Source organism: Oncorhynchus clarkii, chromosome 30 (assembly GCF_045791955.1).
Source record: "Oncorhynchus clarkii lewisi isolate Uvic-CL-2024 chromosome 30, UVic_Ocla_1.0, whole genome shotgun sequence".
In the NCBI taxonomy this organism is placed as follows: Eukaryota; Metazoa; Chordata; class Actinopteri; order Salmoniformes; family Salmonidae; genus Oncorhynchus; species Oncorhynchus clarkii.
In genome coordinates, this window is record NC_092176.1 from 48308615 (window position 1) to 48332435 (window position 23821).

At 49.2% G+C, this 23821-nt stretch overlaps 1 protein-coding gene across 1 annotated transcript in view; it reads right to left on the reverse strand.

The window, feature by feature from the left end:
- The window catches only part of LOC139389572 (ADAM metallopeptidase with thrombospondin type 1 motif, 3), a 187995-nt gene that overhangs the window by 25068 nt on the left and 139106 nt on the right, over nucleotides 1–23821 (reverse strand). Inside the window, exon 22 of the mRNA XM_071136391.1 lies at nucleotides 17058–17175. Coding sequence (XP_070992492.1) covers nucleotides 17058–17175 — 118 coding nt within the window. The remainder of the gene's footprint in view (nucleotides 1–17057; nucleotides 17176–23821) is intronic.

Here is a 23821-nt window from a genome sequence, read left to right on the forward strand (position 1 = left end):
TCCCTCACTAGCTATTCAAATCCATAAACTAGTTATTCAGCTCCCTCCCTCCCAAGTTAGTCAACTCCATCCCTCCCTAGTTATTCAACTCCATCCCTCCCAAGTTATCCAACTCCCTCCCTCCCTAGTTATTCAGCTCCCTCCCTCCCTAGTTATTCAGCTCCCTCCCTCCCTAGTTATTCAGCTCCCTCCCAAGTTATTCAGCTCCCTCCCAAGTTATTCAGCTCCCTCCCTCCCTAGTTATTCAGCTCCCTCCCTAGTTATTCAGCTGCCTCCCTCCCTAGTTATTCAGCTCCCTCCCTAGTTTTTCAACTCCCTCCCTAGTTCTTCAACTCCCTAAACTAGTTATCAAATTCCCTCCCTCCATAGTTATTCAACTCCCTCCCTCCCTAGTTATTCAGCTCCCTCCCTCCCTCCCTAGTAATTCAGCTCCCTCCCTCACTAGTTATTCAGCTCCCTCCCTCACTAGTTATTCAGCTCCCTCCCTCCCTAGTTATTCAGCTACCTCCCTCCCTAGTTATTCAGCTCCCCCCTCCCTAGTTATTCAGCTCCCTCCCTCCCTAGTTATTCAGCTCCCTCCCTCCCTAGTTATTCAGCTACCTCCCTCCCTAGTTATTCAGCTACCTCCCTCCCTAGTTATTCAGCTCCTTCCCTCCCTAGTTATTCAGCTCCCTCCCTCCCTCACTAGCTATTCAATTCCCACCCTAGTTCTTCAACTCCATAAACTAGTTATTCAACTCCCTCCCTCCCTAGTTATTCAACTCCCTCCCTAGTTATTCAACTCCCTCCCTAGTTCTTCAACTCCCTAAACTAGTTATCAAATTCCCTCCCTCCTTAGTTATTCAACTCCCTCCCTCCCTAGTTATTCAACTCCCTCCCTCCGTAGTTATTCAGCTCCCTCCCTTCCTGGTTATTCAGCTCCCTCCCTCCATCCCTAGTTATTCAGCTCCCTCCCTCCCTAGTTATTCAGCTCCCTCCCTCCCTAGTTATTCAGCTCCCTCCCTCCCTAGTTATTCAGCTTCCTCCCTAGTTATTCAGCTCCCTCCCTCCCTAGTTATTCAGCTCCCTCCCTCCCTAGTTATTCAGCTCCCTCCAAAGTTATTCAGCTCCCTCCCTAGTTATTCAGATCCCTCCCCCCTAGTTATTCAACTCCCACCCCCACTAGTTATTCAGCTCCCTCCCTCCCTAGTTATTCAGCTCTCTCCATCCCTAGTTATTCAGCTCCCTCCCTAGTTATTCAACTCCCTGCCTAGTTATTCAACTCCCTGCCTACTTATTCAACTCCCTCCCTCCCTCACTAGCTATTCAAATCCATAAACTAGTTATTCAGCTCCCTCCCTCCCAAGTTAGTCAACTCCATCCCTCCCTAGTTATTCAACTCCATCCCTCCCAAGTTATTCAACTCCCTCCCTCCCTAGTTATTCAGCTCCCTCCCTCCCTAGTTATTCAGCTCCCTCCCTCCCTAGATATTCAGCTCCCTCCCAAGTTATTCAGCTCCCTCCCTAGTTATTCAGCTCCCTCCCTCCCTAGTTATTCAGCTCCCTCCCTAGTTTTTCAACTCCCTCCCTAGTTCTTCAACTCCCTAAACTAGTTATCAAATTCCCTCCCTCCCTAGTTATTCAACTCCCTCCCTCCCTAGTTATTCAGCTCCCTCCCTCCCTAGTTATTCATCTCCCTCACTCCCTAGTTATTCATCTCCCTCACTCCCTAGTTATTCAGCTCCCTCCCTCCCTATTCAGCTCCCTCCCTCCCTAGTAATTCAGCTCCCTCCCTAGTTATTCAGCTCCCTCCCTAGTTATTCAGCTCCCTCCCTAGTTAATCAGCTCCCTCCCTCCCTTCCTCACTAGCTATTCAATTCCCTCCCTAGTTCTTCAACTCCCTAAACTAGATCTTCAACTCCCTAAACTAGTTATTCAACTCCCTCCCTCCCTAGTTATTCAACTCCCTCCCTCCCTAGTTATTCATCTCCCTCCGTACCTAGTTATTCAGCTCCCTCCCTCCCTACTTATTCAGCTCCCTCCATCCCTAGTTATTCAGCTCCCTCCCTAGTTATTCAGCTCCCTGCCTAGTTATTCAACTCCCACCCTCCCTCACTAGCTATTCAAATCCCTCCCTAGCTCTTCAACTCCCTAAACTAGTTATTCAGCTCCCTCCCAAGTTATTCAGCTCCCTCCCTAGTTATTCAGCTCCCTCCCTCCCTAGTTATTCAGCTCCCTCCCTAGTTATTCAGCTGCCTCCCTCCCTAGTTATTCAGCTCCCTCCCTAGTTTTTCAACTCCCTCCCTAGTTCTTCAACTCCCTAAACTAGTTATCAAATTCCCTCCCTCCCTAGTTATTCAACTCCCTCCCTCCCTAGTTATTCAGCTCCCTCCCTCCCTCCCTAGTAATTCAGCTCCCTCCCTCACTAGTTATTCAGCTCCCTCCCTCCCTAGTTATTCAGCTCCCTCCCTCCCTAGTTATTCAGCTACCTCCCTCCCTAGTTATTCAGCTCCCCCCTCCCTAGTTATTCAGCTCCCTCCCTCCCTAGTTATTCAGCTCCCTCCCTCCCTAGTTATTCAGCTACCTCCCTCCCTAGTTATTCAGCTACCTCCCTCCCTAGTTATTCAGCTACCTCCCTCCCTAGTTATTCAGCTCCTTCCCTCCCTAGTTATTCAGCTCCCTCCCTCCCTCACTAGCTATTCAATTCCCACCCTAGTTCTTCAACTCCATAAACTAGTTATTCAACTCCCTCCCTCCCTAGTTATTCAACTCCCTCCCTAGTTATTCAACTCCCTCCCTAGTTCTTCAACTCCCTAAACTAGTTATCAAATTCCCTCCCTCCTTAGTTATTCAACTCCCTCCCTCCCTAGTTATTCAACTCCCTCCCTCCGTAGTTATTCAGCTCCCTCCCTTCCTGGTTATTCAGCTCCCTCCCTCCATCCCTAGTTATTCAGCTCCCTCCCTCCCTAGTTATTCAGCTCCCTCCCTCCCTAGTTATTCAGCTCCCTCCCTCCCTAGTTATTCAGCTCCCTCCCTCCCTAGTTATTCAGCTTCCTCCCTAGTTATTCAGCTCCCTCCCTCCCTAGTTATTCAGCTCCCTCCCTCCCTAGTTATTCAGCTCCCTCCAAAGTTATTCAGCTCCCTCCCTAGTTATTCAGCTCCCTCCCTCCCTAGTTATTCAGCTCCCTCCCTAGTTATTCAGCTCCCTCCCTCCCTAGTTATTCAGCTCCCTCCCTAGTTTTTCAACTCCCTCCCTAGTTCTTCAACTCCCTAAACTAGTTATCAAATTCCCTCCCTCCCTAGTTATTCAGCTCCCTCCCTAGTTATTCATCTCACTCCCTCCCTAGTTGTTCATCTCCCTCCCTCCCTAGATATTCAGATCCCTCCCTCCCTAGTTATTCAGATCCCTCCCCCCTAGTTATTCAACTCCCACCCCCACTAGTTATTCAGCTCCCACCCTCCCTAGTTATTCAGCTCTCTCCATCCCTAGTTATTCAGCTCCCTCCCTAGTTATTCAACTCCCTGCCTAGTTATTCAACTCCCTGCCTACTTATTCAACTCCCTCCCTCCCTCACTAGCTATTCAAATCCATAAACTAGTTATTCAGCTCCCTCCCTCCCAAGTTAGTCAACTCCATCCCTCCCTAGTTATTCAACTCCATCCCTCCCAAGTTATTCAACTCCCTCCCTCCCTAGTTATTCAGCTCCCTCCCTCCCTAGTTATTCAGCTCCCTCCCTCCCTAGATATTCAGCTCCCTCCCAAGTTATTCAGCTCCCTCCCTAGTTATTCAGCTCCCTCCCTCCCTAGTTATTCAGCTCCCTCCCTAGTTTTTCAACTCCCTCCCTAGTTCTTCAACTCCCTAAACTAGTTATCAAATTCCCTCCCTCCCTAGTTATTCAACTCCCTCCCTCCCTAGTTATTCAGCTCCCTCCCTCCCTAGTTATTCATCTCCCTCACTCCCTAGTTATTCATCTCCCTCACTCCCTAGTTATTCAGCTCCCTCCCTCCCTATTCAGCTCCCTCCCTCCCTAGTAATTCAGCTCCCTCCCTAGTTATTCAGCTCCCTCCCTAGTTATTCAGCTCCCTCCCTAGTTAATCAGCTCCCTCCCTCCCTTCCTCACTAGCTATTCAATTCCCTCCCTAGTTCTTCAACTCCCTAAACTAGATCTTCAACTCCCTAAACTAGTTATTCAACTCCCTCCCTCCCTAGTTATTCAACTCCCTCCCTCCCTAGTTATTCATCTCCCTCCGTACCTAGTTATTCAGCTCCCTCCCTCCCTAGTTATTCAGCTCCCTCCATCCCTAGTTATTCAGCTCCCTGCCTAGTTATTCAACTCCCACCCTCCCTCACTAGCTATTCAAATCCCTCCCTAGCTCTTCAACTCCCTAAACTAGTTATTCAACTCCCTCCCTCCAAGTTAGTCAACTCCATCCCTCCCTAGTTTTCAACTCCCTCCCTCCCAAGTTATTCAACTCCCTCCCTCCCTAGTTATTCAACTCCCTCCCTCCCTAGTTATTCAACTCCCTCCCTCCCTCACTAGCTATTCAACTCCCTCCCTCCCAAGTTATTCAACTCCCTCCCTCCCTCCCAAGTTATTCAACTCCCTCCCTCACAAGTTATTCAACTCCCTCCCTCCCTCCCTCCCAAGTTATTCGACTCCCAACCTCCCTCCCAAGTTATTCAGCTCCCTCCCTCCCTCCCTCCCTCCCAAGTTATTCAGCTCCCTCCCTCCCTCCCTCCCAAGTTATTCAGCTCCCTCCCTCCCTCCCTAGTTATTCAGCTCCCTCCCTCCCTCCCTAGTTATTCAGCTCCCTCCCTCCCTCCCTAGTTATTCAGCTCCCTCCCTCCTTCCCTAGTTATTCAGCTCCCTCCCTCCCTCCCTAGTTATTCAGCTCCCTCCCTCCCTCCCTAGTTATTCAGCTCCCTCCATCCCTAGTTATTCAGCTCCCTCCCTAGTTATTCAGCTCCCTGCCTAGTTATTCAACTCCCTGCCTACTTATTCAACTCCCTCCCTCCCTCACTAGCTATTCAAATCCCTAAACTAGTTATTCAGCTCCCTCCCTCCCAAGTTAGTCAACTCCATCCCTCCCTAGTTATTCAACTCCATCCCTCCCAAGTTATTCAACTCCCTCCCTCCCTAGTTATTCAGCTCCCTCCCTCCCTAGTTATTCAGCTCCCTCCCTCCCTAGTTATTCAGCTCCCTCCCTAGTTTTTCAACTCCCTCCCTAGTTCTTCAACTCCCTAAACTAGTTATCAAATTCCCTCCCTCCCTAGTTATTCAGCTCCCTCCCTAGTTATTCATCTCACTCCCTCCCTAGTTGTTCATCTCCCTCCCTCCCTAGATATTCAGATCCCTCCCTCCCTAGTTATTCAGATCCCTCCCTCCCTAGTTATTCAGATCCCTCCCCCCTAGTTATTCAACTCCCACCCCCACTAGTTATTCAGCTCCCTCCCTCCCTAGTTATTCAGCTCTCTCCATCCCTAGTTATTCAGCTCCCTCCCTAGTTATTCAACTCCCTGCCTAGTTATTCAACTCCCTGCCTACTTATTCAACTCCCTCCCTCCCTCACTAGCTATTCAAATCCATAAACTAGTTATTCAGCTCCCTCCCTCCCAAGTTAGTCAACTCCATCCCTCCCTAGTTATTCAACTCCATCCCTCCCAAGTTATTCAACTCCCTCCCTCCCTAGTTATTCAGCTCCCTCCCTCCCTAGTTATTCAGCTCCCTCCCTCCCTAGTTATTCAGCTCCCTCCCTAGTTATTCAGCTCCCTCCCTAGTTATTCAGCTCCCTCCCTCCCTAGTTATTCAGCTCCCTCCCTAGTTATTCAGCTGCCTCCCTCCCTAGTTATTCAGCTCCCTCCCTAGTTTTTCAACTCCCTCCCTAGTTCTTCAACTCCCTAAACTAGTTATCAAATTCCCTCCCTCCCTAGTTATTCAACTCCCTCCCTCCCTAGTTATTCAGCTCCCTCCCTCCGTCCCTAGTAATTCAGCTCCCTCCCTCCCTAGTTATTCAGCTCCCTCCCTCCCTAGTTATTCAGCTCCCTCCCTCCCTAGTTATTCAGCTACCTCCCTCCCTAGTTATTCAGCTCCCCCCCTCCCTAGTTATTCAGCTCCCTCCCTCCCTAGTTATTCAGCTACCTCCCTCCCTAGTTATTCAGCTACCTCCCTCCCTAGTTATTCAGCTCCTTCCCTCCCTAGTTATTCAGCTCCCTCCCTCCCTCACTAGCTATTCAATTCCCTCCCTAGTTCTTCAACTCCCTAAACTAGTTATTCAACTCCCTCCCTCCCTAGTTATTCAACTCCCTCCCTAGTTATTCAACTCCCTCCCTAGTTATTCAACTCCCTCCCTAGTTCTTCAACTCCCTAAACTAGTTATCAAATTCCCTCCCTCCTTAGTTATTCAACTCCCTCCCTCCCTAGTTATTCAACTCCCTCCCTCCGTAGTTATTCAGCTCCCTCCCTTCCTGGTTATTCAGCTCCCTCCCTCCCTCCCTAGTTATTCAGCTCCCTCCCTCCCTAGTTATTCAGCTTCCTCCCTAGTTATTCAGCTCCCTCCCTCCCTAGTTATTCAGCTCCCTCCCTCCCTAGTTATTCAGCTCCCTCCAAAGTTATTCAGCTCCCTCCCTAGTTATTCAGATCCCTCCCCCCTAGTTATTCAACTCCCACCCCCACTAGTTATTCAGCTCCCTCCCTCCCTAGTTATTCAGCTCTCTCCATCCCTAGTTATTCAGCTCCCTCCCTAGTTATTCAACTCCCTGCCTAGTTATTCAACTCCCTGCCTACTTATTCAACTCCCTCCCTCCCTCACTAGCTATTCAAATCCATAAACTAGTTATTCAGCTCCCTCCCTCCCAAGTTAGTCAACTCCATCCCTCCCTAGTTATTCAACTCCATCCCTCCCAAGTTATTCAACTCCCTCCCTCCCTAGTTATTCAGCGCCCTCCCTCCCTAGTTATTCAGCTCCCTCCCAAGTTATTCAGCTCCCTCCCTAGTTATTCAGCTCCCTCCCTCCCTAGTTATTCAGCTCCCTTCCTAGTTATTCAGCTCCCTCCCTCCCTAGTTATTCAGCTCCCTCCCTAGTTTTTCAACTCCCTCCCTAGTTCTTCAACTCCCTAAACTAGTTATCAAATTCCCTCCCTCCCTAGTTATTCAACTCCCTCCCTCCCTAGTTATTCAGCTCCCTCCCTCCCTCCCTAGTAATTCAGCTCCCTCCCTCCCTAGTTATTCAGCTCCCTCCCTCCCTAGTTATTCAGCTCCCTCCCTCCCTAGTTATTCAGCTACCTCCCTCCCTAGTTATTCAGCTCCCCCCCTCCCTAGTTATTCAACTTCCTCCCTCCCTAGTTATTCAGCTCCCTCCCTCCCTAGTTATTCAGCTACCTCCCTCCCTAGTTATTCAGCTACCTCCCTCCCTCCCTAGTTCTTCAACTCCCTAAACTAGTTATTCAACTCCCTCCCTCCCTAGTTATTCAACTCCCTCCCTAGTTCTTCAACTCCCTAAACTAGTTATCAAATTCCCTCCCTCCTTAGTTATTCAACTCCCCCCCTCCCTAGTTATTCAACTCCCTCCCTCCGTAGTTATTCAGCTCCCTCCCTTCCTGGTTATTCAGCTCCCTCCCTCCCTCCCTAGTTATTCAGCTCCCTCCCTCCCTAGTTATTCAGCTCCCTCCCTCCCTAGTTATTCAGCTCCCTCCCTCCCTAGTTATTCAGCTTCCTCCCTAGTTATTCAGCTCGCTTCCTATTTATTTAGCTCCCTCCCTATTTATTTAGCTCCCTCCCTAGTTATTCAGCTCCCTCCCTCCCTCCCCCACTAGCTATTCTATTCCCTCCCTAGTTATTCAACTCCATCCCTCCCAAGTTATTCAACTCCCTCCCTCCCTAGTTATTCAGCTCCCTCCCTCCCTAGTTATTCAGCTCCCTCCCAAGTTATTCAGCTCCCTCCCTAGTTATTCAGCTCCCTCCCTCCCTAGTTATTCAGCTCCCTCCCTAGTTATTCAGCTCCCTCCCTCCCTAGTTATTCAGCTCCCTCCCTAGTTTTTCAACTCCCTCCCTAGTTCTTCAACTCCCTAAACTAGTTATCAAATTCCCTCCCTCCCTAGTTATTCAGCTCCCTCCCTAGTTATTCATCTCACTCCCTCCCTAGTTGTTTATCTCCCTCCCTCCCTAGATATTCAGATCCCTCCCTCCCTAGTTATTCAGATCCCTCCCTCCCTAGTTATTCAGATCCCTCCCCCCTAGTTATTCAACTCCCACCCCCACTTGTTATTCAGCTCCCTCCCTCCCTAGTTATTCAGCTCCCTCCCTCCCTAGTTATTCAGCTACCTCCCTCCCTAGTTATTCAGCTACCTCCCTCCCTAGTTATTCAGCTACATCCCTCCCTAGATATTCAGCTCCCTCCCTCCCTAGTTATTCAGCTCCCTCCCTAGTTATTCAGCTCCCTCCCTCCCTAGTTATTCAGCTCCCTCCCTAGTTATTCAACTCCCTCCCTCCCTAGTTATTCAATTCCCTCCCTCCCTAGTTATTCAGCTCCCTCCCTCCCTAGTTATTCAGCTCCCTCCCTCCCTAGTTATTCAGCTCCCTCCCTCCCTAGTTATTCAGCTCCCTCCCTCCCTAGTTATTCAGCTCCCCCCCTCCCTAGTTATTCAGCTCCCTCCCTCCCTAGTTATTCAGCTCCCTCCCTCCCTAGTTATTCAGCTACCTCCCTCCCTAGTTATTCAGCTCCCTCCAAAGTTATTCAGCTCCCTCCCTAGTTATTCAGATCCCTCCCCCCTAGTTATTCAACTCCCACCCTCACTAGTTATTCAGCTCCCTCCCTCACTAGTTATTCAGCTCCCTCCCTCCCTAGTTATTCAGCTCCCTCCCTCCCTAGTTATTCAGCTCCCTCCCTAGTTATTCAGCTCCCTCCCTCCCTAGTTATTCAGCTCCCTCCCTAGTTATTCAGCTCCCTCCCTAGTTATTTAGCACCCTCCCTAGTTATTCAGCTCCCTCCCTCCCTCCCCCACTAGCTTTTCAATTCCCTCCCTAGTTCTTCAACTCCCTAAACTAGATCTTCAACTTCCTGCCTAGTTATTCAACTCCCTCCCTCCCTCACTAGCTATTCAAATCCCTCCCTAGATTTTCAACTCCCTAAACTAGTTATTCAGCTCCCTGCCTCCCAAGTTAGTCAACTCCATCCCTCCCTAGTTATTCAACTCCCTCCCTCCCAAGTTATTCAACTCCCTCCCTCCCAAGTTATTCAGCTCCCTCCCTCCCTAGTTATTCATCTCCCTCCCTCCCTAGTTGTTCATCTCCCTCCCTCCCTAGATATTCAGATCCCTCCCTCCCTAGTTATTCAGACCCCCCCCCTAGTTATTCAACTCCCACCCCTCCTAGTTATTCAGCTCCCTCCCTCCCTAGTTATTCAGCTCCCTCCATCCCTAGTTATTCAGCTCCCTCTCTAGTTATTCAACTCCCTACCTAGTTATTCAACTCCCTACCTAGTTATTCAACTCCCTCCCTAGTTATTCAGCTCCCTCCCTCCCAAGTTATTCAGCTCCCTCCCTCCCTAGTTATTCAGATCCCCCCCCCCCTAGTTATTCAGATCCCCCCCCCCCTAGTTATTCAACTCCCACCCCTCCCTAGTTATTCATCTCCCTCCCTCCCTAGTTGTTCATCTCCCTCCCTCCCTAGATATTCAGCTCCCTCCCTCCCAAGTTATTCAGCTCCCTCCCTAGTTCTTCAACTCCCTAAACTAGTTATCAAATTCCCTCCCTCCCTAGTTATTCAACTCCCTCCCTCCCTAGTTATTCAACTCCCTCCCTCCCTAGTTCTTCAACTCCCTAAACTTGTTTTTCAACTCCCTCCCTCCCTAGTTATTCAACTCCCTCCCTAGTTCTTCAACTCCCTCCCTAGTTCTTCAACTCCCTAAACTAGTTATCAAATTCCCTCCCTCCCTAGTTATTCAACTCCCTCCCTCCCTAGTTATTCAGCTCCCTCCCTCCCTAGTTATTCAGCTCCCTCACTCCCTAGTTATTCAGCTCCCTCCCTCCCTAGTTATTCAGCTCCCTCCCTCCCTAGTTATTCAGCTCCCTCCCTCCCTAGTTATTCAGCTCCCTCCCTCCCTAGTTATTCAGCTCCCTCCCTAGTTATTCAGCTCCCTCCCTAGTTATTCAACTCACACCCCCCCTCACTAGCTATTCAATTCCCTCCCTAGTTATTCAACTCCCTAAACTAGATCTTCAACTCCCTAAACTAGTTATTCAACTCCCTCCCTAGTTATTCAACTCCCTCCCTCCCTAGTTATTCAACTCCCTACCTAGTTATTCAACTCCCTCCCTAGTTATTCAAATCCCTCCCTAGTTATTCAACTCCCTAAACTAGTTATCAAATTCCCTCCCTCCCTAGTTATTCAACTCCCTCCCTCCCTAGTTATTCATCTCCCTCACTCCCTAGTTATTCATCTCCCTCACTCCCTAGTTATTCAGCTCCCTCCCTATTCAGCTCCCTCCCTCCCTAGTTATTCAGCTCCCTCCCTAGTTATTCAGCTCCCTCCCTAGTTATTCAGCTCCCTCCCTAGTTAATCAGCTCCCTCCCTCCCTCACTAGCTATTCAATTCCCTCCCTAGTTCTTCAACTCCCTAAACTAGATCTTCAACTCCCTAAACTAGTTATTCAACTCCCTCCCTCCCTAGTTATTCAACTCCCTCCCTCCCTAGTTATTCATCTCCCTCCGTACCTAGTTATTCAGCTCCCTCCCTCCCTAGTTATTCAGCTCCCTCCATCCCTAGTTATTCAGCTCCCTGCCTAGTTATTCAACTCCCACCCTCCCTCACTAGCTATTCAAATCCCTCCCTAGTTCTTCAACTCCCTAAACTAGTTATTCAACTCCCTCCCTCCAAGTTAGTCAACTCCATCCCTCCCTAGTTTTCAACTCCCTCCCTCCCAAGTTACTCAACTCTCTCCCTCCCTAGTTATTCAACTCCCTCCCTCCCTAGTTATTCAACTCCCTCCATCCCTCACTAGCTATTCAACTCCCTCCCTCCCAAGTTATTCAACTCCCTCCCTCCCTCCCTCCCAAGTTATTCAACTCCCTCCCTCCCAAGTTATTCAACTCCCTCCCTCCCAAGTTATTCAACTCCCTCCCTCCCTCCCTCCCTCCCTCCCAAGTTATTCAACTCCCTCCCTCCCTCCCAAGTTATTCAACTCCCTCCCTCCCAAGTTATTCAACTCCCTCCCTCCCTCCCTCCCAAGTTATTCAGCTCCCTCCCTCCCTCCCTCCCAAGTTATTCAGTTCCCTCCCTCCCTCCCTAGTTATTCAGCTCCCTCCCTCCCTCCCTAGTTATGCAGCTCCCTCCCTCCCTGCTTATGCAGCTCCCTCCCTCCCTGGTTATGCAGCTCCCTCCATCCCTGGTTATGCAGCTCCCTCCCTCCCAGGTTATGCAGCTCCCTCCCTCCCAGGTTATGCAGCTCCCTCCCTCCCAGGTTATGCAGCTCCCTCCCTCGCAGGTTATGCAGCTCCCTCCCTCCCAGGTTATGCAGCTCCCTCCCTCCCAGGTTATGCAGCTCCCTCCCTCCCTAGTTATTCAGCTCCCTCCCTCCGTAGTTATTCAGCTCCCTCCCTTCCTGGTTATTCAGCTCCCTCCCTCCCTCCCTAGTTATTCAGCTCCCTCCCTCCCAAGTTATTCAACTCCCTCCCTCCCAAGTTATTCAACTCCCTCCCTCCCAAGTTATTCAACTCCCTCCCTCCCTCCCTCCCAAGTTATTCAACTCCCTCCCTCCCTCCCAAGTTATTCAACTCCCTCCCTCCCTAGTTATTCAGCTCCCTCCCTCCCTAGTTATTCATCTCCCTCACTCCCTAGTTATTCATCTCCCTCACTCCCTAGTTATTCATCTCCCTCACTCCCTAGTTATTCAGCTCCCTCCCTATTCAGCTCCCTCCCTCCCTCGTTATTCAGCTCCCTCCCTAGTTATTCAGCTCCCTCCCTAGTTATTCAGCTCCCTCCCTAGTTAATCAGCTCCCTCCCTCCCTCACTAGCTATTCAATTCCCTCCCTAGTTCTTCAACTCCCTAAACTAGATCTTCAACTCCCTAAACTAGTTATTCAACTCCCTCCCTCCCTAGTTATTCAACTCCCTCCCTCCCTAGTTATTCATCTCCCTCCGTACCTAGTTATTCAGCTCCCTCCCTCCCTAGTTATTCAGCTCCCTCCATCCCTAGTTATTCAGCTCCCTGCCTAGTTATTCAACTCCCACCCTCCCTCACTAGCTATTCAAATCCCTCCCTAGTTCTTCAACTCCCTAAACTAGTTATTCAACTCCCTCCCTCCAAGTTATTCAACTCCATCCCTCCCTAGTTTTCAACTCCCTCCCTCCCAAGTTACTCAACTCTCTCCCTCCCTAGTTATTCAACTCCCTCCCTCCCTAGTTATTCAACTCCCTCCATCCCTCACTAGCTATTCAACTCCCTCCCTCCCAAGTTATTCAACTCCCTCCCTCCCTCCCTCCCTCCCAAGTTATTCAACTCCCTCCCTCCCAAGTTATTCAACTCCCTCCCTCCCAAGTTATTCAACTCCCTCCCAAGTTATTCAACTCCCTCCCTCCCTCCCAAGTTATTCAACTCCCTCCCTCCCAAGTTATTCAACTCCCTCCCTCCCTCCCTCCCTCCCAAGTTATTCAGCTCCCTCCCTCCCTCCCTCCCAAGTTATTCAGTTGCCTCCCTCCCTCCCTAGTTATTCAGCTCCCTCCCTCCCTCCCTAGTTATGCAGCTCCCTCCCTCCCTGCTTATGCAGCTCCCTCCCTCCCTGGTTATGCAGCTCCCTCCCTCCCTGGTTATGCAGCTCCCTCCCTCCCAGGTTATGCAGCTCCCTCCCTCCCAGGTTATGCAGCTCCCTCCCTCCCAGGTTATGCAGCTCCCTCCCTCCCAGGTTATGCAGCTCCCTCCCTCCCAGGTTATGCAGCTCCCTCCCTCCCAGGTTATGCAGCTCCCTCCCTCCCTAGTTATTCAGCTCCCTCCCTCCGTAGTTATTCAGCTCCCTCCCTTCCTGGTTATTCAGCTCCCTCCCTCCCTCCCTAGTTATTCAGCTCCCTCCCTCCCAAGTTATTCAACTCCCTCCCTCCCAAGTTATTCAACTCCCTCCCTCCCAAGTTATTCAACTCCCTCCCTCCCTCCCTCCCAAGTTATTCAACTCCCTCCCTCCCTCCCTCCCTCCCTCCCAAGTTATTCAACTCCCTCCCTCCCAAGTTATTCAACTCCCTCCCTCCCTCCCTCCCAAGTTATTCGACTCCCAACCTCCCTCCCAAGTTATTCAGCTCCCTCCCTCCCTCCCTCCCCCCCAAGTTATTCAGCTCCCTCCCTCCCTCCCTCCCTCCCTCCCTCCCTCCCAAGTTATTCAGCTCCCTCCCTCCCTCCCTAGTTATTCTGCTCCGTCCCTCCCTCCCTAGTTATTCAGCTCCCTCCCTCCCTCCCTAGTTATTCAGCTCCCTCCCTCCTTCCCTAGTTATTCAGCTCCCTCCCTCCCTCCCTAGTTATTCAGCTCCCTCCCTCCCTCCCTAGTTATTCAGCTCCCTCCCTCCCTCCCTAGTTATTCAGCTCCCTCCCTCCCTCCCTAGTTATTCAGCTCCCTCCCTCCCTAGTTATTCAGCTCCCTCCCTCCCTAGTTATTCAGCTCCCTCCCTCCCTAGTTATTCAGCTCCCTCCCTCCGTAGTTATTCAGCTCCCTCCCTTCCTGGTTATTCAGCTCCCTCCCTCCCTGGTTATTCAGCTCCCTCCCTCCCTGGTTATGCAGCTCCATCCCTCCCTGGTTATGCAGCTCCCTCCCTCCCTGGTTATGCAGCTCCCTCCCTCCCTGCTTATGCAGCTCCCTCCCTCCCTGGTTATGCAGCTCCCTCCCTCCCTGGTTATGCAGCTCCCTCCCTCCCTGGTTATGCAGCTCCCTCCCTCCCTGGTTATGCAGCTCCCTCCCTCCCTGGTTATGCAGCTCCCTCCCTCCCAGGTTATGCAGCTCCCTCCCTCCCAGGTTATGCAGCTCCCTCCCTCCCTAGTTATTCAGCTCCCTCCCTCCGTAGTTATTCAGCTCCCTCCCTTCCTGGTTATTCAGCTCCCTCCCTCCCTCCCTAGTTATTCAGCTCCCTCCCTCCCAAGTTATTCAACTCCCTCCCTCCCAAGTTATTCAACTCCCTCCCTCCCAAGTTATTCAACTCCCTCCCTCCCTCCCTCCCAAGTTATTCAACTCCCTCCCTCCCTCCCTCCCAAGTTATTCAACTCCCTCCCTCCCAAGTTATTCAACTCCCTCCCTCCCTCCCTCCCAAGTTATTCGACTCCCAACCTCCCTCCCAAGTTATTCAGCTCCCTCCCTCCCTCCCTCCCTCCCTCCCAAGTTATTCAGCTCCCTCCCTCCCTCCCTCCCTCCCTCCCAAGTTATTCAGCTCCCTCCCTCCCTCCCTAGTTATTCTGCTCCGTCCCTCCCTCCCTAGTTATTCAGCTCCCTCCCTCCCTCCCTAGTTATTCAGCTCCCTCCCTCCTTCCCTAGTTATTCAGCTCCCTCCCTCCCTCCCTAGTTATTCAGCTCCCTCCCTCCCTCCCTAGTTATTCAGCTCCCTCCCTCCCTCCCTAGTTATTCAGCTCCCTCCCTCCCTCCCTAGTTATTCAGCTCCCTCCCTCCCTAGTTATTCAGCTCCCTCCCTCCCTAGTTATTCAGCTCCCTCCCTCCCTAGTTATTCAGCTCCCTCCCTCCCTAGTTATTCAGCTCCCTCCCTCCCTGGTTATTCAGCTCCTGCCCTCCCTGGTTATTCAGCTCCCTCCCTCCCTAGTTATGCAGCTCCATCCCTCCCTTTATGCAGCTCCCTCCCTCCCTGGTTATTCAGCTCCTGCCCTCCCTGCTTATTCAGCTCCCTCCCTCCCTGGTTATGCAGCTCCTCCATCTGGTTATGCAGCTCCCTCCCTCCCTGGTTATGCAGCTCCCTCCCTCCCTGGTTATGCAGCTCCCTCCCTCCCAGGTTATGCAGCTCCCTCCCTCCCAGGTTATGCAACTCCCTCCCTCCCAGGTTATGCAGCTCCCTCCCTCCCTAGTTATTCAGCTCCCTCCCTCCGTAGTTATTCAGCTCCCTCCCTTCCTGGTTATTCAGCTCCCTCCCTCCCTCCCTAGTTATTCAGCTCCCTCCCTCCCTAGTTATTCAGCTCCCTCCCTCCCTAGTTATTCAGCTCCCTCCCTCCGTAGTTATTCAGCTCCCTCCCTTCCTGGTTATTCAGCTCCCGCTCTCCCTGGTTATTCAGTTCCCTCCCTTCCTGGTTATTCAGCTCCCGCCCTCCCTGGTTATGCAGCTCCCTCCCTCCCAGGTTATGCAGCTCCCTCCCTCCCAGGTTATGCAGCTCCCTCCCTCCCAGGTTATGCAGCTCCCTCCCTCCCAGGTTATGCAGCTCCCTCCCTCCCAGGTTATGCAGCTCCCTCCCTCCCACGTTATGCAGCTCCCTCCCTCCCAGGTTATGCAGCTCCCTCCCTCCCAGGTTATGCAGCTCCCTCCCTCCCAGGTTATGCAGCTCCCTCCCTCCTAGGTTATGCAGCTCCCTCCCTCCCAGGTTATGCAGCTCCCTCCCTCCCAGGTTATGCAGCTCCCTCCCTCCCAGGTTATGCAGCTCCCTCCCTCCCTAGTTATTCAGCTCCCTCCCTCCCTCCCTAGTTATTCAGCTCCCTCCCTCCCAAGTTATTCAGCTCCCTCCCTCCCAAGTTATTCAGCTCCCTCCCTCCCTCCCTAGTTATTCAGCTCCCTCCCTCCCTCCCTAGTTATTCAGCTCCCTCCCTCCCTCCCTAGTTATGCAGCTCCCTCCCTCCCAGGTTATGCAGCTCCCTCCCTCCCAGGTTATGCAGCTCCCTCCCTCCCAGGTTATGCAGCTCCCTCCCTCCCAGGTTATGCAGCTCCCTCCCTCCCTAGTTATTCAGCTCCCTCCCTCCCTAGTTATTCAGCTCCCTCCCTCCCTCCCTAGTTATTCAGCTCCCTCCCTCCCTCCCTAGTTATTCAGCTCCCTCCCTCCCTCCCTAGTTATTCAGTTCCCTCCCTCCCTCCCTAGTTATTCAGCTCCCTCCCTCCCTCCCTAGTTATTCAGCTCTCTCCCTCCCTCCCTAGTTATTCAGCTTCCTCCCTCCCTCCCTAGTTATGCAGCTCCCTCCCTCCCAGGTTATGCAGCTCCCTTCCTCCATGATTAATGAGCTGAAATAAAAGACCAGACACAGAAATGTTCCATATGCATAAAAAGCTTAATTCTCACAAATATTTTGCACAAATTTGTTACATCCGGCCTCACAACCGCATTTAACCACGCCAGCCCAGGAACTCCACATCAGTCTTTTTCACCTGCGGGATCACCTGAGGCCGGCCACCTGGACAGCTGATGAAACCGATGAGTATTTCTGTCTGTAATAAAGCTTTTTGTGGGGAAAAACGAATTCTGGTTTGCTGGTCCTGGCTCACCTATGGCTGCGCCCCTGCCCAATAATGTAAAAATCATAGATTAGGGCCTAATTGATGTATTTCAATTGACTGATTTCCTTACATGATAAAAAAAATACTATATTATATATATTTTTCTTTAGTTTTATTTAGTAAATTTAGTAAATATTTTCTTAACCAAATATCTAAATGATCCATAGCATGACCATCTTAAAACAATTCCATATGTCAGCTTAGCAACCCCCCCTCCCCCCTCTGAGGGGTTAGCGTTAGGACTCAGGTTTCAGGAGTGGTTAGGGTTATGTATGGGGGTTTGGGTTAAGATTCAGGCTTTGGGGGTGGTTAGGGTTAGGTACGGGGGCCAGAGGGGTTAGGGTTAGAACTCGCGTCTCAGGAGTTGTTAGGGTTAGGATTCAGGCTTTGGGGGTGGTTAGGGTTAGGTATGGGAGCCTAAGGGGTTAGGGTTAGGATTCAAACCCTGGGGTTGGTTAGGGTTAGAATAGTTCCAGACAACAGTCCTTCAAAAGGAAAGGTTTAAAGACTAGGCTGGTGATAGCTACAATAATTATAAAACATTTAAAACACACCAACAAATACAAAATGTAATTGATAGTCAGGGTTAATGTTAAGGTCAGGGTTAGAGTTAGGGTTGTATCTCACCGTGACAGGGTCCTGGTTTGCAGGGTCTGTGGGCCTCAGGTCTCTCTCCATTACACTGATCTCCAATACGACACGTCACTAAGCGCCTCTCCACCCCCTCACCACATGTCACTGAGCACTGAAACACAACACGTATAAATGCAATAGTTATCAGTCACACTGCAATCCAGACACAACACTTATTGTAGTTATCAGTCACACAATAACTACAGCAAAACACCTAACACTCAAGACATCAAGCCTCAGACCCTACATACAAAACCTCTGCCCCAGTCCTCACTAAGTATCCCTCCATACCTCTGACTAGACCCCAGTCCTCACTAAGTATCCCTCCATACCTATGACTAGACCCCAGTCCTCACTAAGTATCCCTCCATACCTCTGACTAGACCCCAGTCACAACTAAGTATCCCTCCATACCTCTGACTAGACCCCAGTCCTCACAAAGTATCCCTCGATACCTCTGACTAGACCCCAGTCACAACTAAGTATCCCTCCGTACCTCTGACTAGACCCCAGTCATAACTAAGTATCCCTCCATACCTCTGACTAGACCCCAGTCCTCACGGAGTATCCCTCCATACCACTGACTAGACCCCAGTCCTCACGGAGTATCCCTCCATACCTCTGACTAGACCCCAGTCCTCATTAAGTATCCCTCCATACCTCTGACTAGACCCCAGTCCTCACTAAGTATCCCTCCATACCTCTGACTAGACCCCAGTCCACACTAAGTATCCCTCCATACCTCTGACTAGACCCCAGTCATAACTAAGTATCCCTCCATACCTCTGACTAGACCCCAGTCATAACTAAGTATCCCTCGATACCTCAATGGCTAAATTGAAGTGGAAACCCTGTCACTACCAACTAGCAGAACATTTGGAGTGGCGATACAGCGCTGTTGAAGGGAGCTCCATAGTTAGGGATGTAGTGGTTGTTGTAGGGAGCTCTATAGTTAGGGATGTAGTGGTTGTTATAGGGATCTCTCGAATGCTCGCACAGTAGTCATTCATGTAATTACAAACTACATCAATCTTCATAAATCGGAGCAATTAAAAGATTACTTCATAGTGCTCATAGGCAGGCTAGAAGGAGACAGGCAAGTGTGTTCTCATTTCCTGGCCTTTTATTAATTTTTTATTTCACCTTTATTTAACCAGGTAGGCTAGTTGAGAACAAGTTCTCATTTGCAACTGCGACCTGGCCAAGTTAAAGCATAGCAGTGTGAACAGACAACACAGAGTTACACATGGAGTAAACAATTAACAAGTCAATAACACCGTAGAAAAAAAAGAGAGTCTATATACATTGTGTGCAAAAGGCATGAGGTAGGCGAATAATTACAATTTTTCAGATTAACACTGGAGTGATAAATGATCAGATAGTCACGTACAGGTAGAGACACTGGTGTGAAAAAGAGCAGAAAAGTAAATAAATATAAACAGTATGGGGATGAGGTAGGTAAATTGGGTGGGCTATTTACCGATAGACTATGTACAGCTGCAGCGATTGGTTAGCTGCTCAGATAGCAGATGTTTGAAGTTGGTGAGGGAGATAAAAGTCTCCAACTTCAGCGATTTTTGCAATTCGTTCCAGTCACAGGCAGCAGAGAACTGGAACGAAAGGCGGCCAAATGAGGTGTTGGCTTTAGGGATGATCAGTGAGATACACCTGCTGGAGCGCGTGCTACGGGTGGGTGTTGCCATCGTGACCAGTGAACTGAGATAAGGCGGATCTTTACCTAGCATGGACTTGTAGATGACCTGGAGCCAGTGGGTCTGGCGACAAATATGTAGCGAGGGCCAGCCGACTAGAGCATACAGGTCGCAGTGGTGGGTGGTATAAGGTGCTTTAGTAACAAAACGGATGGCACTGTGATAAACTGCATCCAGTTTGCTGAGTAGAGTATTGGAAGCTATTTTGTAGATGACATCGCCGAAGTCGAGGATCGGTAGGATAGTCAGTTTTGGGGTAAGTTTGGCGGCGTGAGTGAAGGAGGCTTTGTTGAGGAATAGAAAGCCGACTCTAGATTTGATTTTCGATTGGAGATGTTTGATATGAGTCTGGAAGGAGAGTTTACAGTCTAGCCAGACACCTAGGTACTTATAGATGTCCACATATTCTAGGTCGGAACCATCCAGGGTGGTGATGCTAGTCGGGCGTGCGGGTGCAGGCAGTGAACGGTTGAAAAGCATGCATTTGGTTTTACTAGCGTTTAAGAGCAGTTGGAGGCCACGGAAGGAGTGTTGTATGGCGTTGAAGCTCGTTTGGAGGTTAGATAGCACAGTGTCCAAGGAAGGGCCGGAAGTATACAGAATGGTGTCGTCTGCGTAGAGGTGGATCAGGGAATCGCCCGCAGCAAGAGCAACATCATTGATATATACAGAGAAAAGAGTTGGCCCGAGAATTGAACCCTGTGGCTCCCCCATAGAGACTGCCAGAGTACCGGACAACATGCCCTCCGATTTGACACACTGAACTCTGTCTGCAAAGTAGTTGGTGAACCAGGCAAGGCAGTCATTAGAAAAACCGAGGCTACTGAGTCTACCGATAAGAATATGGTGATTGACAGTCGAAAGCCTTGGCCAGGTCGATGAAGACGGCTGCACAGTACTGTCTTTTATCGATGGCGGTTATGATATCGTTTAGTACCTTGAGCGTGGCTGAGGTGCACCCGTGACCAGCTCGGAAACCAGATTGCACAGCGGCGAAGGTACGGTGGGATTCGAGATGGTCAGTGACCTGTTTGTTGACTTGGCTTTCGAAGACCTTAGATAGGCAGGGCAGGATGGATATAGGTCTGTAACAGTTTGGGTCCAGGGTGTCTCCCCCTTTGAAGAGGGGGATGACTGCGGCAGCTTTCCAATCCTTGGGGATCTCAGATGATATGAAAGAGAAGTTGAACAGGCTGGTACTAGGGGTTGCGACAATGGCGGCAGATAGTTTCAGAAATAGAGGGTCCAGATTGTCAAGCCCAGCTGATTTGTACGGGTCCAGGTTTTGTACATTTATACAGGTTTTTCTCATTGAGATAACATCTCTTTTACAAGAGAGACCTGGTCCAATAGCAGCAGGGGGAACAACGTTTCAGACAAAACAACTTACATACACTAACACAACATTAAGCAAAACTATAAACAAACATACAGTACAAAAAAAAACATTTTACGTTAAAAACACGAAAGTCTTGACTAGAAACAGCTGGCCTAAAAACAATTACACTCTTCTATGATATATACATCGATCAAGTGTTTAAACTCCACCAACAAAACTAGATCATCAAATGTTAAAATAATCAGGATAGAATTCCAGGACCACGGAGCTAAGTGACTAAAACTATTTCTACCATGACCTGTTCTAATTTTTGGTTATGTTAGATGCAAATGAGAATGGGACCGTAAAAGGCATTTTACCCAATATGGCCTAATAAATCAGTGTTTCCGGTATTGAAGCCTACGCAAGGTCATTTAAAAAAAGAAATTATTGCACATTTATTTAACCAGGTAGGCAAGTTGAGGACAAGTTCTCATTTACAATTGCGACCTGGCCAAGATAAAGCAAAGCAGTTCGACACATACAACGATACGGAGTTACACATGGAGTAAAACAAACATACAGTCAATAATACAGTAGAAAAATAAGTCTATATACAATGTGAGCAAGTGAGGTGAGATAAGGGAGGTAAAGGCAAAAAAAAGGCCATGGTGGCAAAGTAAATACAATATAGCAAGTAAAACACCGGAATGGTAGATTTGCAGTGGAAGAATGTGCAAAGTAGAAATATAAATAATGGCGACCAGCCAACAGCGCTGCTAGAGATCAAAATGTGTTAGACATTTTTGATTTGTAATAAACCCGAGGGCTGAAAGATAGTGAATCAAGTGCTCTCAGGGTAGTGGTTGAGGCCTGGTTGAGGCCTGCATATATATATATATATATATATATATATATACAGTGCCTTGCGAAAGTATTCGGCCCCCTTGAACTCTGCGACCTTTTGCCACATTTCAGGCTTCAAACATAAAGATATAAAACTGTATTTGCAGTGGTCTGATACTCCTTCCATTTCAATATTATCGCTTGCACAGTGCTCCTTGGGATGTTTAAAGCTTGGGAAATCTTTTTGTATCCAAATCCGGCTTTAAACTTCTTCACAACAGTATCTCGGACCTGCCTGGTGTGTTCCTTGTTCTTCATGATGCTCTCTGCGCTTTTAACGGACCTCTGAGACTATCACAGTGCAGGTGCATTTATACGGAGACTTGATTACACACAGGTGGATTGTATTTATCATCATTAGTCATTTAGGTCAACATTGGATCATTCAGAGATCCTCACTGAACTTCTGGAGAGAGTTTGCTGCACTGAAAGTAAAGAGGCTGAATAATTTTGCACGCCCAATTTTTCAGTTTTTGATTTGTTAAAAAAGTTTGAAATATCCAATAAATGTCGTTCCACTTCATGATTGTGTCCCACTTGTTGTTGATTCTTCACAAAAAAATACAGTTTTATATCTTTATGTTTGAAGCCTGAAATGTGGCAAAAGGTCGCAAAGTTCAAGGGGGCCGAATACTTTCGCAAGGCACTGTATATATATATATCTCATCACTAAAATCTAAAACCGGCAGTAATGTACATCGTACCAGCTCCTTCCTGGCCTCAAAAGAAAAACAAGCCTTATGCCGGTAATAAAAACTTATTTTCAGCTTGAGCTTCCTTATCAAGTTCTCTACATGCACAGTGAAGCTCAGCTTATCAAGCTCAGACATTACCTCTGACCAGGATTAACTATATTTCATTACCTCTGACCAGATAAAATTGGCTCAAATCAACACTATTACCCTGGGAACTCTAGACCCACTCCAATTTGCATACCACCCCAACAAATCCACAGATGACGCAATCTCAATCGCACCCCACACTGCCCTTTACCACCTGGACTAAAGGAACACCTATGTGAGAATGTGGTTCATTGACTACGACTCAGCGTTCAACATCATAGTGCCCAGAAGGCTCATCACTAAGCTAAGGACCCTGGGACTAAACACACACTCCCCCTGCAACAGAATCCTGGACTTCCTGACAGGCCGCCCCCAGGTGGTAAGGGTAGGCAACAACACATCTGCCACGCTGAACCTCAACACTGGGGCCCCTCAGGGGTGCGTGCTTAGTCCCCTCCTGTACTCCCTGTTCACCCACGACTATGTGGCCAAGCATGACTCCAACACCATTATTACGTTTGCTGACAGCAAATGGTGGTAGGCCTGATCACCGACAATGATGAAACAGCCTATAGGGAGGAGGTCAGAGACCTGGCAGTGTGGTGCCAGGAAAACAACCTCTCCCTCAACGTGATCAAGACAAAGGAGATGATTGTGGACTACAGGAAAAGGAGGGCTGAGGGGGCTGTAGTGGAGCAGGTCGAGAGTTTCAAATTCAACTATATCGCATTACCTCTGACCAGCTGATGTCATTACCTCTGTCCAGGTATAACTATAACTCATTACTTCTAACAAAGCATAACTATATGTCTTTACATCTGAAAAGATATGACTATATCTCATTACCTCTGATCTGATATAACTGTAACTCGTTACCTCTAAACGGGTATAAATATACGTCATTACATCTGACCAGTTATAAATATAACTCATTAACTCCCACCAGGTTATGTCATTACTTTTGACCAGGCAGAACTGTATGTAAATACCTCAAATCAAATTTTATTTGTCACATACACATGGTTAGCAGATGTTAATGCGAGTGTAGCGAAATGCTTGTGCTTCTAGTTCCGACAATGCAGTAATAACCGACAAGTAATCTAGCTAACAATTCCAAAACTACTACCTTATAGACACAAGTGTAAGGGGATAAAGAATATGTACATAAAGATATATGAATGAGTGGTGGTACAGAGCGGCATAGGCAAGATACAGTAGATGGTATCGAGTACAGTATATACATATGAGATGAGTATGTAAACAAAGTGGCATAGTTAAAGTGGCTAGTGATACATGTATTACATAAAGATGCAGTCGATGATATAGAGTACAGTATATACGTATACATATGAGATGAATAATGTAAACATTATATTAGGTAGCATTGTTTAAAGTGGCTAGTGATGTATTTTACATAATTTCCCATCAATTCCCATTATTAAAGTGGCTGGAGTTGAGTCAGTGTTTTGGCAGCAGCCACTCAATGTTAGTGGTGGCTGTTTAACAGTCTGATGGCCTTGAGATAGAAGCTGTTTTTCAGTCTCTCGGTCCCAGCTTTGATGCACCTGTACTGACCTCGCCTTCTGGATGATAGCGGGGTGAACAGGCAGTGGCTCGGGTGGTTGTTGACCTTGATGATCTTTATGGCCTTCCTGTGACATCGGGTGGTGTAGGTGTCCTGGAGGGCAGGTAGTTTGCCCCCGGTGACGCGTTGTGCAGACCTCACTACCCTCTGGAGAGCCTTACGGTTGTGGGCCGAGCAGTTGCCGTACCAGGCGGTGATACAGCCCGACAGGATGCTCTCGATTGTGCATCTGTAGAAGTTTGTGAGTGCTTTTGGTGACAAGCCAAATGTCTTCAGCCTCCTGAGGTTGAAGAGGCGCTGCTGCGCCTTCTTCACGATGCTGTCTGTGTGGGTGGACCAATTCAGTTTGTCTGTGATGTGTACGCCGAGGAACTTAAAACTTACTACCCTCTCCACTACCGATCCATCGATGTGGATAGGGGGGTGTTCCCTCTGCTGTTTCCTGAAGTCCACAA